Source organism: Eleginops maclovinus, chromosome 8 (assembly GCF_036324505.1).
Source record: "Eleginops maclovinus isolate JMC-PN-2008 ecotype Puerto Natales chromosome 8, JC_Emac_rtc_rv5, whole genome shotgun sequence".
NCBI classification, from domain to species: Eukaryota; Metazoa; Chordata; class Actinopteri; order Perciformes; family Eleginopidae; genus Eleginops; species Eleginops maclovinus.
The window spans coordinates 13240198-13259164 of record NC_086356.1 but is presented as its reverse complement, the minus strand read 5'-3'; the positions used below and the strand labels follow the sequence as shown (position 1 = coordinate 13259164).

Sequence of the window (18967 nt, the reverse complement as noted above, 5' to 3'; positions counted from 1 at the left end):
ATACAGAAATTCACAATTCATAATTCACATGGAGACTAGATTATAAATAGCGAAACCTACTCTGTTTATATACCAACAATAACAGAATGGCTTACATTTTGTTACAACAAATTAAATGTATTAAAACTGCAAAGCAACCTGTACAATAGAGGATATCTGCTGAATCGAAGCAATCCATCAGTATAAGAGATGTTAAAAATCTTAGGAAAAAAATAATACAACTGCAAAATACTTGGAAAAATACTAGGTTCTATACTATCACATGCAAATAACAGGATATGAAATGCAGGATTAAGGAGCTGTGAGAAAGACATGTATATTTAAGATCAACGTGATACAATTGAACAGTGGGAGTGTTATAGTTTTCATAGTGTGTGTGTTACACGAACAGCATTTTCTCTTTGAAGAACAGTGTGTCCTGCTGGAAGTCAGGATATCGTATCTGAATGTACTCTGCTAGATACAGAGTAGTTTGAAGAGCCCTTGTGTGGATGCATTTCACAAATACTTCAGAAAAACCCTGAGAGGTTTGCATAACATCAAAAATAGAAGTATTCCTCTGCTTGCGGTTTGAGATGGTGTGGGTTATACAGCATGTATGAGCATTTATCATGTCGCCCTCTGGTGGTAACAAGTAAGAACTAGCCTGCTTAAACCAAAATAAATACAACATCAGATATTGTACATACAACAACCGTAATACAATTGGAATATATCTTACACATACAAACATACAATTTTATTTTGTACAATTTAAATTACCTACGCGGAAAACTAGTTTCTTTCTATTGTAATGAGTCAGTGGGCATGTTTATAATCCATAAAAACCTAGGCCTTACATTTTTGCATTGGCGATATTTGCTTAATTACCATGTCTCATACTCAAATTGTGGTTTGTGGATTACATTTGTGTAAGTCCATTGAGTTTGACATGTGAGTTTTGATGTGTGGTACAAACCACTCATTATGCAGCATGACCACTGCTGCTCAAAAGTCTAGGAATTGTTCATCAAATCTAGTCACAGACACAGTATCAATCTGTTTACCACCGGATAATTATTTCTAACTCTTAAATGTTATGGGATTGTGTGTTGTTTTCCTTCTCACTCACAGTAAAATGTATTCTTGATTAAAGTTGGTCAAGGATAAAATAAGCTAATTGCAGGAATTACGCATACAAGGGATTTGATTTGGTGTCTGGTGGTGCGAACATAAACAATATAAGAAAATACGTTGTAAAAGTAGGAAAAATAATAAAGATAATAAAAATAAGTATTTTTAAAAAACGATTTAGCATTGAAAAGAAATGCTAAAGACAAGTAATTACACCACATTTAAATGTAATTAGACAGAACCTTAGGACAATGAAAATATAGGGCAAACTACAATGAATTTTATTTTTGAAGTGGAGATAATAATATAAATGACAGATTTGATGTGGCATTTTAGGAGGTAGAGCGACACTTAACTCTGTAAAAATAGTGGAAACCACCCTGCAGTCAAATATACTATCTTTAGACAGGTTCCAGCAAAGCTGGACATTTGTAAGCCTGACCGCAGGGCTGTTGATTCTGACACTATGACCATGACATATAAGTTCAATCCCTATGCAGTATATGAACATTGTCAGTTACTTTATGTCCCTCAAAAAGCAGACCATTTCACTAAAATGTAGTTGACACACATACAATCTAAGTAATGAATTAGAGGATTCATAAAACAGACCAAATACATTACCATTACATCATTTAGTACTATATACAGTATATGACCTAGACACATGTCACGTTCCTTTCAAAAAAGCTTCGGCGTTCTCCGCCCCCATCACCAGCACATAGCTGTGCTGTTAAAACACTCATAAACGCTGTTCAGTGTTAATGCCATAGAATAAAGAGCGACCACAATTCATTAATGTCTCTGTAAAGCCTGTCACATCCTCTGCCGCAGTTCACTGTGTCGCTGAGGATAGCTTCATTTATAATCTCCCATTCCTGTGAGTTTCTGTGCCACTAGCTAAATCTGTAGTAATCCACACACAGGTCTGCAGGAGCTCTTAATATACATGAGTAGTTGATCCTCTGTGCCATTAGATAACACTTTTCTCCTGATGATGGCCTTTGATGGCTCAGAGTGTACCTCTCTAACCATTCCCTGCCTCCCTTTTGCATAAGACACTTATATAATTTAGAAAAATAATCAATATAACAACGTTAAAAGGACCATGGGCAAGCTGTGACAACTATTACCCAGTTGTATACTGTGTGTGAAGAAATCAATCGCGCCGGTGTTTTGAGTTGCCTACCTACAGACGAGGTGAAGAGGCCTTCAGCAGCTCCAAAGTAGATGAAGCCAGGGCAGGTCATACCTGGACTGCAGAGGTCACTGCCCCATCAGGGTCAAATTGATTTGTGAGCAATTGTTGCAGTTCACAAATGATGATTCCTGATACAAACGCGGTCTTGGATTGTTTTATGAATCAGTTTAAATGAATTGTAGCATTGTAGTTGTGAGTATTTTAAGGAACTCAGTGTCAAAAACGGGACCAGTCATTTTATTTGTTCAAAAATTGCTCATTTGTTGCATGAAAGGGAGAGCGTGAATTCCCCAAATCTGGTATTGCAGTTAAAATATTTTGCAAATCTGTGTGTTTAACAGTCTTTCTATTAATCTATTGAAGTCTCCTGGGGCTGAGCAGTTAGGGGCCGTTATTAGTGCTAGTAGCCAACATTTTTATCTGTCTGTCTTTACAGAGTGCATCCCTGACTAATGCAAGACAGCCCATGTTCTAACATTGTTTGCCTTAAGGGTTAGAGTAAATGGTAAGCAATCAGATGATAACAGTTTCAACAGAAAAGTCCATTTAAAATCAAAGCATGTTTTAAGTACTGTGATGGCAGCACTTATGTCAGCAGGCCTGATGGAGACCATAATTCAATTCAAAGTGCCAGACACAATGGCCTCTAATTGGCCTAAGGGCAGTTCTTGCGTGAGCTCTGAATAATTGAAGTGTATTTACAATCATTTCTCTATTTCCATTTTGCTACTGAAGATTTTAGTAGACAGTTTCTGTCGAATCAAAGCGTTCTACTATCTTTTGATTCATGTGCATGTTAGATCTTATATGCGCTTGAGGCCCCACAAATTCTCATACATCTTAATCTGTAGACCATTGCTTGTCTCTAAACCCACTTAAGAGCAAACCGACCGTCATGTACAAGGTTTTTTTTTTATCTGGGTGTGTTTTGTGGGATGTGTTTGTCTCTTTCACACCTCAGAGGGAGTGAAAGAGGTGACAGACCATTTTGACAGTAATTGGATGGTTGATTGTCATGGTGGGGTCACCTTAACAGAAAAAGCAAAACGAAAAGCACTGTCAACTTTCCTTGCCTGACATAAGCATGTCTAAGTGTGAGGACGTATTGTCCTACTTAGCTTTGATGCACGGCATTTGACCTAACAAGGTGTTACAAATGATTCTCACTTCCTCTACTCTAAGAGGAATTTGGATAACTTTTCCTACGAACAACACAGGACACATTTTGTTTCCAAACAAACTGTGCAACAGAGACGGTGAGAACATATTTTATATTAATTCATATTGAAGATTCATCTTATTGTTCAGATACTGTAAGCAACATGGTTACTAATAGCAGACTGGTGAGGACAGTTCTTTGTCTAAGGCCTTTATTGTGAAATGGAACTTAAATGTAGTTATTATTCTAATACCATTACTACATGCAATCACATACTTGATAATGACAAGTTTTATGAAAAACAAGTCTATAACCATATCAAAAATATACCACAGTGTGGGCAAAACAGCTCTCTGACCTACTGTGGATGCTTCCCAAGAAAATGTTTCCTTTTCTGATGAAGTATACTAAGTTACTGAAAGCTCTCTTTGTCTTAAGCATTGCACCCATGATCTTCTATTCCCTCCCAGTAGATCAGCTGGTCCTCACAATCCTGTAGTTTGACACAGGAAATCATTCAAACAAAGCAACCCACAACATAAAAACTAATCAGCAAAGAAAGCACCGCTCATATCTGACATTGTGTTTTACAATATCAGAATACATTAAGGTGAAGCAAACTGGTTGGAAACTAGTGTTCCATTGATAGTTTGGGATCCCTTGCAAGTGCAGTGACCCAGAAGTGTAAGGGCATCTCTTCCTCCTGATAGATGGAATCCAGAATGAATCTCCACATAAAAAGCCCATTTTATAAATCGCTTTATATTCAGACCTGTTGTGAACTGGCCAGGTGCTATCACAGTCAAACAAGAGGGCCAGATCAGAAAGTACAAAAGGGAAATATTAAGGGCAAGAAGAGGCTCTGCTTCTGTCTGCTCAGTTGTGCATGAGCTGATAAACATTGGGAAGCTTTTATCTGAGTGCTTTTCTCAAGAATCACCTTACACAAGGATGAGCAGAGAACAAGTCTGATACTATGTAAAAGGTTTCAAAACCACAAGACCTCTCTTTGCAATTCTCTAAGCACCCAGTGGGAAGCAGCAGCAGCAACAGGGCTGTGTCGCTTTCTCAGTCAGTTGAGGCATCTGCTGCTTACATGCAATTGTGCTACTGAGAATATGTGTGTGTTACATACACAAAAATCAATGCTTTTAAAAAACGACTTTCAAAAACAACCAGATTTAATTTGATATAAAGGAAACTACAGCAGTGCAAGGGGACATTTGTTTAGCGAAAAAATGAAGCTTATTTTTTTTCTAAAAGTTGTTTATAGATTAAACAAAATGAAATGCCTTTGGTATGATGAGCACAGCCTCATGCCAACATCACCCTTAAACAGCAGACCCTCATGCATGCACACACACCACACACTGACTTGATCGATGTATTTTGCCATGTGAGAGCTGTGTGTGATGGGTAGCCAGCAGGGGGATGGGTCAATGGGCTGCTGCTCGCTTTCTATGTATCTTTCTGTGTATTCTCATATTCTCTCAAGCACGGGAAGCAGCAGCTCACTGGGGCTGCAGCGTATGAGGGAATCTCATCCTGACTCCATCTATTTAAATCTGGATTTTTTTCACAAGCCTTTTTACATGCTTTGCGGTGTTCTCTGATCCTCTTTACGCTCAACTGCAAACATAAAGAGGAAAAGGGACTTCATTGTCTGGATGAGGTAGAGTAACTACTTTTTTTCTTTTCTTTTTCTAACAACTTGATATAGGAATGTCTTTATGAATGTTTTGCAGTTGTATAATACCATGTACAGTATGATATGTTAATCTACGAAGCTCAACAGTGGTTTCCATCTGTGCTTCTTGACATTTACATACTTTTAAGTTTCAGTTTTTTTGTACCAGTTTAATTTGCATTTGTTATTAAGGGTCAGGCATTCAGATTTTAAATGTAGACACTCAACAGCAGATTTCCACCCGTGATCATACAGTGATGTTGATGTTAGCAGATCAATAATTGTATTGACCCCAAGCTGGGAATGGACATACTGCAGGTGTCTCATCAATAGAACACATCCTTTATAACTTGATTTGTATATTCTATTACTACCTGCTATGGAGGACAACTTCAACTAAAAACAGATAATTATTATAAAAAGAGAATCCCTTACAAAGACACTTGTTGATTCAAATCCTGCTCTGTGTAATGCATACAAACACATTTCTCAAGAGCTTTACCAAAACAGGTTCTGTTTATTTATAATTCATTATGGCTATAAAACGTATTTTACATAAACTGAAGTATACAAACAGATAAACAGATAACAGTCGTGCAGACAGGACTTGCTATGCTCTATCATCGTCATTGACCAATTTGCCCCCCATGAACACAAACTTCGCATCCATTTTTGAGTAACAATAGACATATTCAATGCATCCATACCAGTAATGACGTTTTTATAGAAGACGGCAAAGGGTGCATTTCCTTTTTATTCACACTAAATCAGATATGTATTTGATTCGTGGGGCCTTAAGCCTTTGAGACAATGCTTCGATGACTAATGAATATTAGGGAAGTATGAGGTGATTGATGGTTGCTGTGACGCACAAGGCCTCACTGAGCACAGCAAGAGCTCCCTGTTTGGATCTGACACCCTGCACGTCCATGTGTGCTTAACCCATCGTGCCGTGATCTAAATGTCTACATGCTACGGCATTTTTCATGTACATGCATAATGACCAGATTCCTACTGCTTGGATGGATCAGCTACAATACCATCACATAGCTTTACATTACCAACTGTGAGTAAGCAGGCCTGATTTACACCATGTACTCAAACTAATTATTAATGTGATACATCACAGATGTTTCAAACTACATTATGTGGCAGAGAGCATTGTGCTGTGTTAGGACATAACTCTTTCTATAATAGAGCCAAACAGGAAGTGGGTTTGCATTGATAAATGATGGTAACATTGTGTGACTCAACACGCACTCTTCCATTCCATCACATTAACAACAGCCACATGGAACAGCATGTGAAAGTCCAGCCATTTTCATTATCAGAAAAGCCTTTACCTAATCAACTCTTTGATTCATTTTTCTCATTCACATGCAACAAATTCATCATTGGACCCTATTGACAGATTAATGACTGTCTCTTTACACTTTTAAACATCTTGTCTGTTCCACTGCCATCCATTTTTTAAATCCTTTGTTCCCTTATCTTTTCTCATTTATTGGCTCCAGGCTCATTTAGTTATTGTTGCCGTTCTAAGAAGAGCTCATAAAAAATCCCAAAGCCCAGTAGTTCAATAATACTGAGTGAGATTCTTCAGTCTCCAAACAGTGGGTCACTGTTATTGTGATTAATAATGAATTCAGACTAATTAAACAATGTGCTTAGGTTAATGATTGATATTAAAACGCACCAACTGTAATAATCCTTTTAATTCTATAAGCTATTGAAACAAATACATCTTCTCTCTTATATGTTATTTTAACTCAGACACTTAAAATTGTCTAAACTGAATGGAATACTGAAAAGTGTTTTTTTTCTTCAGGAAAAAATAGCGCGAATGATGCAATGGAGATACTGTCCAGAGCTAAAAGCAGGACTGCTCTTTTAATCCAAGAAAACCTAAATGAAAAAGAGTTGAACAGCTAAAAGAAGGGCTAGAAAGTCTCAAACACATCAAAGAGAAATGTGAAGGCAGATGCATGAAACTCACATTTCTTAATAAAAGTCAACTATGTACACACAAAGACCAAAATATGCATTATGGGTCGGGTTTATCAGATTTTAATCGTTGTGTAACTGAACACGTCATAAACATCATTTCACATGTACAGCCATATTCAATCAGACGTAAAAAAGGAAATCAATGGAGTAGATGGGCCTCAGATCACTGGTGGATTGGTGTATCCATACATTCATCCTCCACAGAACATTAATGTCTGTACAAAATGTTACAGAGATTTATATGTTTGTTGTTTAGATATATCAGTCTTGACCATAGTAGAAGACCTACAGACATACTGACATTACCATCTATAGAGCCATGCTGTTAGGAGGGCTTGCTCAGGTGTGCTGTTTTAAGGCTTTTAGCACTGCTTTGTGTGAAAGCCTTTCAATACTTGTCCCTATGCAGCTTGAAAGCCACACATGATAGACAGTGTGTAATGTCCAGCCAACCAAACAACATACTGTACTTTACAGTGTAGGCACGAGAACAGTACTGATTGTTCCTAACTTCTTACAGATATACTTCCAAATGTTGTCACAGTTCCAACAGTAACCCAACATTTCCTGTAGAATTCAACAAAGTTCACATTTCATGAAATGTAGGGATTTCCTATGATTAAAAAATATATATAGAAAACAATGAAAATAAATTGAATGTGTTAAACACTGACACAGTGTAATGTTTAGTCTCAACTAGGACAAATAAGAACAAGACACATGACATTGAGCCAAACTGACTTAACTGAAGATATGTAGGAATGGTAGCTGAATAAACAGACAGTATGCTGTATGCCGTTATGTCTTGTTGTATTCTCTTGCCTCCAGCCATTTTACTCGCTGATTATGATAAGTACTTTTTCATAGTGCCAGAGAGTTTAGAGGGTCAGAGGGCTGTAAAGGGAGATCTGTGAGACATGCTTTCCATGAAGATAGACTCTCGGATGCTGACATGTCGTGTGTGTATGTGTGTGTGCGTGTGTGTGTTTGTGTCGTTGTTGTTACAGAAATGGACCTGGATCCCGGATTCTATCGGCCGGTGGATGTCCAGGCTCACGCTCATTATATCGTTGCCTTCTTTGTCTTGGTGATTGGAACATTGGGTGTTACAGGAAACGCCTTGGTCATGTACGCCTTTTTCTGGTAAGTGAACAGGTCATGGTGAAGAATGTGCATGTCTGTCCTTGCCAATTAAAGAGGTGCATCTATTTAACCAGGGGACTTATCACATTAGCATTTAGGCATCTGAGGAATAAACGCATAGCCTCTATAAAGAAGCAAAATGAAAAGATTTTTTTCATTTCAATACACATATACAAGTCAAGCATCATTTATGAAAGACAGTTCAGTCTATTGATAAATTAAAACCACCTATTCTTTATCTTCACATGCCGAATGTCACTGATTATGTTAAAACAAGGCCTTTAATAAGCAGTTCTGCTGCTGCCAGTTTTTTTTTAATGCATGTGTAAGCAGGACACACACCTATTAATAGTACCTGTATATAACCCGAAAACCATGCTTCTCAGTTCACATCACACCTTTTCTCTGAGACATGTACCTAATGCATTATAAACCCACTGATCCCAGGAAATCAACTGGAGCGGACTACATTTGATCTTTTTAAAGCCTTCCACTCAATTTATCATGGAGAAAGTAACACACATATGTAATTTCAGCTGACATCATTTCCAGTATCTAAACCTGTTTTTTTTTTTTTCATTATTTTGTAGAATAACAGAGTTCTCAATAATTATTGACTTCCCTGAATTCCCTGTCTGTCAAAAATCCTGTATTACTGCTGAACAACCAACTCAAAGCATTGTTGCCAAAATATTCCTGTTCCCCCCCATTAGTCTGGCTTCATCTGTATGCATCTTACCTCTGCAGTTACATGAGTATTCTAAAATGTGGTTTCTTGGATGGATAAAGGAAGCATTATGCTGCTGTTGACATTGTCAAAAGCTATCAATAGTGATTATCGTCCCAAAATAGTCCCCTTTAGGGTTTTATAATGGTGTACATTTTTACATTTATGAAATCACATTAATTTTTTTAAACTCTTAATATGTAAAAAAATTAGAGACTGGCTTTAAGCAGTTCATGTGATGTACTTCAACTCTGTACAGTGTGCAGTGTTTTGATGTTGCAGAGATTTAGAGGACTGAAATGGGGAAACAATGTGTTCTTGCATTAGGAAGCACTGATGTTGCAAGCACAGGCGGAGAGGTCTTTGCAGCAGCCTCCAGGCATTCCGTATCAGCAGCAGCTCAGTGATTTTCTAACTGTACTAAATAAATCAATATGTCAATTCAATAATTAAGTCAGCTTCCCCCGTATATATATTCAGTACAATACCGCCTTTTCCACATAAATAGGTTAAACTAGCTTAAATGACAGTATCACAGGTTATTCCAATTAACTACTACTGTACGTGCCCTATTATGGGATATCCTCTTGGTATAAAACCCTTAATATCTCTATTTTTGGAACAACCGTTTGGCATTGAATATGTGAACCACCATTCTGCCAGCTAATGTATTTTTGTCAAACGTCTTTCTACTTTTAACACATCTTTGGGGTCAAAAACTCCGATCTCATCTTCCCCATGTTTATTTATATTTGAAGAATACAAAAAATAATTGGTTAGAATGAATGACTCTAAAGTCACTGAAGCTTATGGCAGCGTTTGTTACATGTAGTGCACTATGGCTACTCCTGGGTATATAGTAGTACTCTGCTTGCAGTGAAGGACCAAGTGTTAGATAAAATCCTTGGCCTGACATGATTTATGCATTAAACTCCAACCTCAAGTGACACTCAACCATCTCAAATGTCACAACACTCAATCTCCATTCTAGTCACACTTCAGTAGGCTATATACCCACTCACCTGCATGTAAACACACAAATACACTCCATCTTGTTTGTTTGTTGTACTATTCTTTGGTCTTTTCACATTGAGTGGGCAGAACAAGCAGGAGTATGCTCATAGGCTAAAGGGAGCCGATTTAACTATTATGTCACTATATGATCACTGGTTTGTGGTTTACATATCGAAAACAAAGGAAAGATATATTCTATCGTTTTCATTTTGGTTTAAACAAATATTCATTGACCATCTGTGGATCTATATTCACTCTGCCTTTTATGTCACAGTAGATAAAAGATGTATGCTTATAAATGTGAGTGTAAAATGTTCACTGACACTGATTACCCCACAGATCAATCACATCAAAAGCTGCCATGAATACTTCATATTCTGACGCATGGAGAAAATTGTCACACATTGGTCGTGCTGACAATGTTCACGGCAGCTTGTGTCGATGTTAAAAAAGAAGACTTGCTTTTATTTATACAGACTGTTGCCAAAACGCAATCTGACGTCTGTATGTGTGTGCAGTGAGCTATGGCATACTACCAGAAGGTTATCGAGCACACACCATTACCATGCATTAGCCTTCAACATGACCATCTGTGCCAACACACAGCCTTAGAAAAGCACTGGCATCATCTGCCGCAAACCCACTAGTGCCAAGCTCAATATTTCTCCTGAAACTCGACATGTTAGTGTGTATCATCAGGTTTTCATGAAGTTAGATTGGATGGCCACATGCCCTACGATATGCTGCAATATAACATCTTCCTGAAACTATTGACAGTATCGGCTTTAACAATAATAAGTAAAGGTGCTTATTTGCTCTGTGAGATATACCTTACTGTGTGACAGTGCGGACTAGTGTTTTCTCGGGAGACACACAAATGAATACTATAGAAATCAATTTGCTGCCAATACTTCTTGGCTTTTATGGATATCCTCTAGACATTTAGCGCTTGGTGTTTCCCTGCTGTCCTCCTCATACATTTAGAAGGTCAGTTATAATTGGATTTCTATAACAAAGTAACTACTTTTGTAGATTAACTACCTCCAAAATAAACAGCAGGACGTCGGATATGAAAACAAAGGCTTCTTTATGTAGAGAAATCAGTAGTGACCATTACACGTTCAGCAAACACCAACAAAACATATAATCAACAGCTCCATGTATTTACTAGTCATTTTTTGTATACGCGGCACTACTTTCATCCTAAGGAAAACGCGCGTAACTCTTGTTAGTTTTAGCCGCTAAGCATTCTGGTAGTTCAGTTTCTTAACCCTTTGTTAGGCAATAGAACAGAAAACATATCTCAAATCAACATCAATCAGATAGAATACAACAAAATATAATTATTTCTAACTCTCCTTTTAACTGTAAATAGTAATACAACCTTTAGCAGCTTTCTATGCATTAAATCAGACTCTTTTCACGCTGTCACTGTCCTTACTGACTGTAAAGGTTTTGCTGGCTGCGAGGAGTGTACTGAATCCATTAATTTGTAATATTTGTTAGTTTTCCACCATGTTATATTATGTTCACAGGACAGTTTTGATCTTGTGATTCCCCTGGTAAGAGTTAAATCTTTGGTCTGAATGTGTCTCGAGAGAATAGAGCTCTGCTTGAAATCATGTTCTGAGTTTGGTGTAAAATTTAAGATGTAGATGTTCAGACTGCATCTGTATGTTGTGTTCTTGAGGAAAGGCCTGGATGTATAATAGATTAGCATGAATTTCTGAGTATCAGATGTGAGCTTTCTATTGTCCGATGTTGTGTGCTAGGGCACACGATATAAAAAATGAACCAGCGGATAAAATAACTCTGAGTAATGGCAAGTGATGATGAGGTAGAGTAAAGAGGAAAAGCTGACTGTAGATAATCTTAAATCGTCTTTAAATACACAGCACTCAATTGAGTGGAAGAGGTAATGTAGACTTTTTAGTGTTTTCATTTAATGGTGGCTCTGATTTTGTGACCGATACATAAGGCAGAGAAGTTTTAATACTTGAGTTTACTTCAGTGCGAACAGTCTGCTGGGAATGGCACACAACACTGTTCCTTTAGAGTTAGTATTCAGTACATACTGTTGTTAGAATGCAGTTTCAAATACAGCCTATTACTATTGAAAGTGGGTGTGTGAGTGCCATAGAAATGGATTTCCACCCCCTGCCTATTATGGTAAGCAAGATGGAATTGAGTTCAGGTGGATGAGGATTTAAGAGTTATTGGATGGATATTGCATTGGCCAGGTTATGAACCCATACCCCACTCCATGTACAGCACAGCCCCTAAGGAAAAGTAATTTAAAAAAAACAACCTTTCAAAACAATAAGACTCCAGTACGTCCAGAACTCAGCTGCTAGGGTTCTAACCCACACAAAGCCCTGGCAGCATATCACTCCCATCCTCCAACAGCTCCACTGGTTGCCAGTCAAGTCACACATCACCTACAAGATCCTCCTGCTCACCTACAGATCTCTCCATGGACTCTCACCACAACACCTCACAGATCTTCTCCACCCTTACACTCAGTCACGTTCCCTGCGGTCCTCTGACAAGGACCTGCTGGCCACTCCCCGCATCAGATTGCGAACTTTTGGGGACAGGGCCTTCTCTGCCAATGCTCCCACACTCTGGAACAGTCTACCACTCCAAGTCCTTTGATCCCTAACCCCCACTCCCCTTTTCCCCTCCCTATTTGTAAAGCGACCTTGGGTACCATAAAAGGCGCTATATACGTTTAAGTTATTATTATTATTATTTATCATGTTGCTCTGCTTGTGTACTGTCACTTGATTTGAAACTTTTCAATCCTTATTTGTTTCAGTAACAAAAAGCTACGGACTCCTCCCAACTTTTTCATCATGAACCTGGCAGTCAGTGACTTCCTCATGGCGATCACACAGTCACCCATCTTCTTTGTGAACTCCCTCTACAAGGGGTGGATTTTTGGGGAAACAGGTATTTTCTTTTCAGTGTAAACTCTTAAAAACAGCTACTTCCTATATGTATCCATACATTTTGTCTATATATGGAGCTATGAATAACATATGGTACACATTTATGTATTTATAACACTAAAACGTAATTTAAAAACATCTGCTTTTTCCATGCTGTTCTTCCACTGTATTACTTTTAGAGCGATCTGCACCCTCGGCTATAAGAGCAGTTTTAATTGTGTATTCAGACTCAGACTCAGAATCAGAATCAGAAATACTTTATTCATCCCAAACTGGGAAATGTTTTGATTGCAGCAGCAAAACACAAAAAGAAGAAGCATAACAAATTACAAATAATTTATGTTACTTATCTCAAGTTATCCAAAGCTTTCGCTAGAGAAGAAAAAATCATGTCAGTAAAATCCTTTGTTCTCTGTTTTCCTCCAAAGGCTGTAAGATATACGCCTTCTGTGGAGCTTTGTTTGGAATAACTTCTATGATAAACCTTCTGGCTATATCTCTTGATCGCTACATCGTCATCACCAAGCCTCTGCAGGCCATTCGCTGGACCTCAAAGAGACGCACTTGCCTCATTATCGCCCTGGTCTGGCTGTACTCACTGGCCTGGAGCCTCGCACCCCTTTTAGGGTGGAGTAAGTAACTTAGTCTTTCATCTTCTTCCTCTTTTTATTCAACTTTCCTCTTTTTACTTTTAGACCTTAGACTTCCTTCTTATCTGTCATTTTATTTCTTAAGGTTCGTACATACCAGAGGGCCTGATGACCTCATGCACATGGGACTATGTGACATCTACTCCTGCCAATAAAAGTTATACTTTGATGCTATGCTGCTTTGTATTCTTCATCCCTCTGGCCATTATATCCTATTGTTATCTGTGCATGTTCCTGGCCATCCGCACTGCAAGCAGGTGAATGAATTAACCTAGGTGAATATGCAGCACTTGAATGCATTAAACACAATGAATATACTTGAAATGCTTTCAATTAAAAGCCTTAATAACTTTAAAAGAGCATCATACAATTGAACTGCAGATGATAGCATATGCTGTACCACTATAGCACACACAACACAATCTGCTGTAATGAGATTTCCAACAGGCTTGACATTATGCAATGCAATTTGTTTAATGTAATCACAAGCGTGTTATATGTATTAGGATGGTGGCTTCTGAATCTCTCTTCAGTTCTTCATTATTTATATTTGTGCACATATGTATATTTGTTTTTTTTACAGATGCTGCACATTATTGTCTGGTCACTAATAGCCTCTTTTAGCAAATTCACCCCTGAGTATAGGAATGCAGCTGTTTCCCAATTCAGAGGTAGCCCACAAGACTGAATACATCATTTCAGGTTCACAAAGCTATCCGATGTTAATGTCGTGGGACTTTAATGCAGCCGAGCAATGATTTATTTTTATTGCTGGGGAACACAACTTAGCTGGAACTTACTTTTAGTATTCACCCTTAAAGGAATATCTTCAACGTTAGCTTTGCTCTCAATCTGTCTTATTTCATATTTTTTTCCGTCTTCATGATATGGTTCCAAACCTCGTTAAAACACTGATTAGATACTTATCCAAGTATGGTAATAATACAATTCAAATATACACTTTTTCTGTTGCTTACCTTCTCTGTTCACCAAGTTGTCTCCTTTGCCGTGTCCCATATGTTTCACTTCTTCTTAATTTGGATCCATAGTACACTGAATTTGTTTTTTTGTGTTTGTTTAATTTATTTAGCCTCTGAACATTTTTTTTTTTATCATTTCCCTTCTAACAGAGATGTGGAGAAGTTTGGGTATCAGGTGAGGAAGTCAACCCTGATCCACCAGCAGTCCATCAAGACTGAATGGAAGCTGGCCAAGATTGCCTTTGTGGTCATCATAGTGTTTGTGCTTTCCTGGTCGCCCTATGCATGTGTCACCCTCATCGCCTGGGCTGGGTAAATATACAGGCTGTTTATGGTCTAATTATGTGTACTTGCTTTGTTGTGTACAGACAGTAAAGTAGACTCTGGCATAAGACAGGATGCTTGGTTGCACCGTGTAACTCATTTCAGCCATCAACCATGATCCATATTCCATTTTTATTAGAAAACAACATGAGTTCATGAAGTGCTATTCAACAGTGTTAAACTACCAAACTAGTATTGTTACAACCATTGTGCAATTGTACTCTTTACACATCTGTACACCTTTCAGATATGCAAGTGTCCTCACTCCCTATTCAAAAGCGGTGCCTGCTGTTATAGCCAAGGCATCAGCCATCTACAACCCTTTTATTTACGCCATCATTCACTCTAAATACAGGTGAGTGCAGTCATCCATCTAATCAGTTACTTAAGCTTGAATAGAAATCTAGGGGTTGTGCTGAAAGTTCATCCTTTTTTCAACAGGGACACCATGGCAGAAAATGTTCCCTGTCTTCACTTCCTAGGAGAGCCCCCCAGGAGGAAGTGCATATCAGTGTCACACAGCGAGTCCTCCCTCAGGGACTCAATGCTGAGCAGACAGTCGTCTGGCTCCAAAACCAGGTTTCAGAGAGTGTCCTCCATGTCTACAGCTGACACAGTGAGTTTGGCTTCTACACATGGTTTAAGGAAGTTTTAGTGAATACACAACAACTAGCATGGTTGGTTCAGAAAAAAAGATCAAAGATCAAATGCACAGAAAGCCACGTTATTTTCTGCATTGTTTTTTTTAACCCTGTTTTGGTATAAACACTTTTGGCAAATAGAATTCCCTGGAAATCCTTGTGTTATTCTGTGGGTTGAAACAATTGTATGCATTAATAACAATAAATATACCATTTCTCTCTCAAGAGGAAACCATGAAAAAATATCCTCATAGTACCGAAATGTAATGGTAATAAGAGTTGTCATATCGAGTCACATTCAGTGTTTCCCCTAGGTTGACTGCTTTGACCTTGGCTTATGTAAGGGAGGGCTGCAGTGCGTGCTTACACAATTACACTAACCTAATTTTAACAGAGTTTTTTTATATCAATCAACTCAAACCAATCTTGAAATTGTCATAATTAGAACTAAAAGGTCTGTCACTTTTAAAGCTGGTTCACATTCATTATTGTGGTGCATTCTTGCCTTGATTTACATGTGAATGTATAAATGTGCATATCCGTTGTAGCAGGTTTGGAGCGATGTGGAGCTGGACCCAATTGATGAGAGCTATAGAGTGAAGTCCAGCTATTCCCTTGGAGCTTTGAGGGAGAAAGACCCAAAGTCATTGGCTAAGCAGACCAAGGGAAAGGGAAGCTACAGCCAGGAACAGGTAGGGTATATTCTGATCATTTTGGGACTTTGAAGACCTAAAATGTCAGCACAATCATGTCCATTACTTTTGTGTTTTAGATCCGCATCCCAGAGAGAGTCACCACCAGCAGATGTGATCACACCCTGTCGCTGGAGTCTGTCAACACAGTAATGCGCCTGGCCATTGGGAGGAGAATGGAGGAGAATCCTGAATGTTTGAATAAAGACAAAAAACAGGAAGCAGAACAAGATAAAAAGGGTGGGCAAGAACAGACAGAGACACAGCAAGTTCAGAAGGAGAAAGATGATAAGGAGCTGGAAGTCCTCCTCCAGCCAGACTCTCTGGACAAAATTGCATCTGTGCACTCCCAAGCAGTCATCAGACTCGACTTAAAGAAGGACCATGGCTATTGTGAGGAAAAACAAAGCACACAGAGTCATAAGAGAGAACTGTTGCTCCGTTTACAGCCTCCGGACTGTTCTGCTCAAGTATTTGAGTCTGTGCAAAGATATCTATAATCTAAATATTTAAAGTGTTTATTTATCTAAGTGTGAGCAGAAGAGTAAAGTTGTTTTGTTTTTGTTTACGAATGTCTTTTAAGTAGCTGTTAAACTTTCATCTCAAGCGTTTAACAATACAGTTCAATTAAAGTTATTGGTTTGACTGTTTTTATGCATTCTTATCAACACTGTCACAGCGGAGCAAAGATAAATCTTATATCATAATGAAACCTCGACTTTAAATAACTTCCAAATTAAGGCACTTTTATTCTAAAGTGCACTGTGTCCAAGGGGACAAAAACTTACTGTATAACAAGAGTCATTAAAGACCACCCATATTTATTATCAATTATTTGTATTTATTTTATTTTATGACAAAGCAAATATATACATGAGTTTACTTTATACACAAAAAAAACTGAATCTTTGACTTTAAATAAATGTATCATGTCATCACATTTCACGTAACTATTAGGTTAGTTGAAAGCAATATTATTAAGTTGAACCTAATTAAACGTAATATTACTGCTTTCAACTAACCTAACACAGTCATGTGAAATGTGTTCACATAATACATTTAATTCAACCAAGCAATGAGAAAATGTGGTTAATATTTGAATGTCTATAATGCACAACTGGCCAGTCTATTATGCATTTATGAATCTTTACAGAGCTCAATATAATATATGTAAGGCCATATACTGGTGCTTATCATGTTTTGTATGTTTTCTGATATGTGTCGTATCATGCGTTATAAATCCGGAAACTTTCATTCACTGCAGCTACTTTGAAAACAGTGTTACTTATAGTGTTGATATAAAGTGTTTTGCTAACCAAAGGGAGTCATGTTGCATAAACAACTACCATGTGCCATGTAGCAAACCATAAAGATACTTGATGCCCTGATGTATCATAATTTATCATGCATTGTGATTTCATGACAAGGATTAAGCCTGCATGTTCTCAGGAACAGTGTTAGCACCGCAACAAGCAACATTTGGCACCTTTTCCTTCTTTGCTTATTCCATATTTGTTGCTTTTGCTGCTTTCGGTACATTTTAAACTAGAATGGTCCTTCATGTGTGTGTTTGTTGTGAGAAATAAACTTCTCATGTAGCTTTCAACACATTCTTCTGCCCAATCTCCTCAAAGCTTGAAACACAGAATTTATTTTAAATACTATTATACAAATTCTTATAATCTGTATCGTGAACTTAAAAACCCATCAGATGAATTTTACTTCAAATGTTTAAACAACATTAATAATTCCATTTTTGCAGAGAAATGTCTTTAAAAGTTGCTTTAGCTTTTATATCAAAGAGTTGTTATTTACCATTGTAAATTTTTGTTTTGATCACAATTTACACAACTTTGATATAAGGTCTTATGCATGGATACATTATAATGATTTCAGAGGAGTCTACCCTTTTAAACATGCATTATAGCAGAGTTATGATTTACATGGCCTTCCAGAAGTATAACTACTACTTCTGTGTCATATGTGAGTGCCTGTAAAAACAATATAGGCTAGTGCCTTGGTCTAGCACTCTCAGGAAACAGGTGGACTTGGATATATTTTCCTTTCTAATGATTTTTTTTAACCCAGCAAATCTTTTTGTACAATTTCCTTTTGCTTTTTTGCATGTTTTGAGAAGCATTAACAGCACATGTGCTTTGATCATCTGAGGCATCAGGGTGACAGATGTTTATTAACCATATGGATCTTTTGAATGTGTTACTCTATTGGCAAGGGATTTATGCATCACTGTTCATTTAATTACAAGCTAGTTTGACACTTGAAGTGTGTTCTCCCTTTTAAATTTAAACACCCGGGAAAGCTCCTGGTTGAGAAGTCTTTGAACTTTAATAACAAGATGTCCTGACAGTGTGCTCCTCCAGTAAAGATGATCTTGAGGTATGTACTGAAGCCTTGCATGAAGGACTGGTGCACTTCAGTGGTTCAGTCACATTGCATAGGGGGATTTTGCTGCTGGGTTTAGCCATTAGTTAATAATCATATATCGACATGGCACACATGTAGCTGAAAGAATGCCCAGCTGACCTTTGCAGCAGAATGAAAACATCTAAGAGCATCTGGCTTCACTGGCTTAGTACAGTTAATGGTAATCAATAATAGAATAGGACATGCCTTTTATCATGTAACACAAATCAATGTTAAATAAAATGATGCAATTC

The 18967-nt window shown here is 37.7% G+C and overlaps 1 protein-coding gene across 1 annotated transcript; it reads left to right on the top strand.

Moving 5' to 3' along the window:
• The first annotated feature begins 4970 nt into the window (after positions 1-4970).
• Positions 4971-17849, top strand: opn4xa (opsin 4xa). Its single transcript, XM_063889766.1, has 10 exons — positions 4971-5145; positions 8175-8310; positions 12870-13003; positions 13431-13634; positions 13738-13909; positions 14783-14944; positions 15204-15311; positions 15398-15572; positions 16149-16289; positions 16370-17849. The coding sequence occupies exons 2-10, from the start codon at positions 8177-8179 to the stop codon at positions 16787-16789; spliced, it is 1650 nt and encodes a 549-aa protein (XP_063745836.1). The 5' UTR covers positions 4971-5145; positions 8175-8176; the 3' UTR covers positions 16790-17849.
• Positions 17850-18967: the final 1118 nt, after the last annotated feature.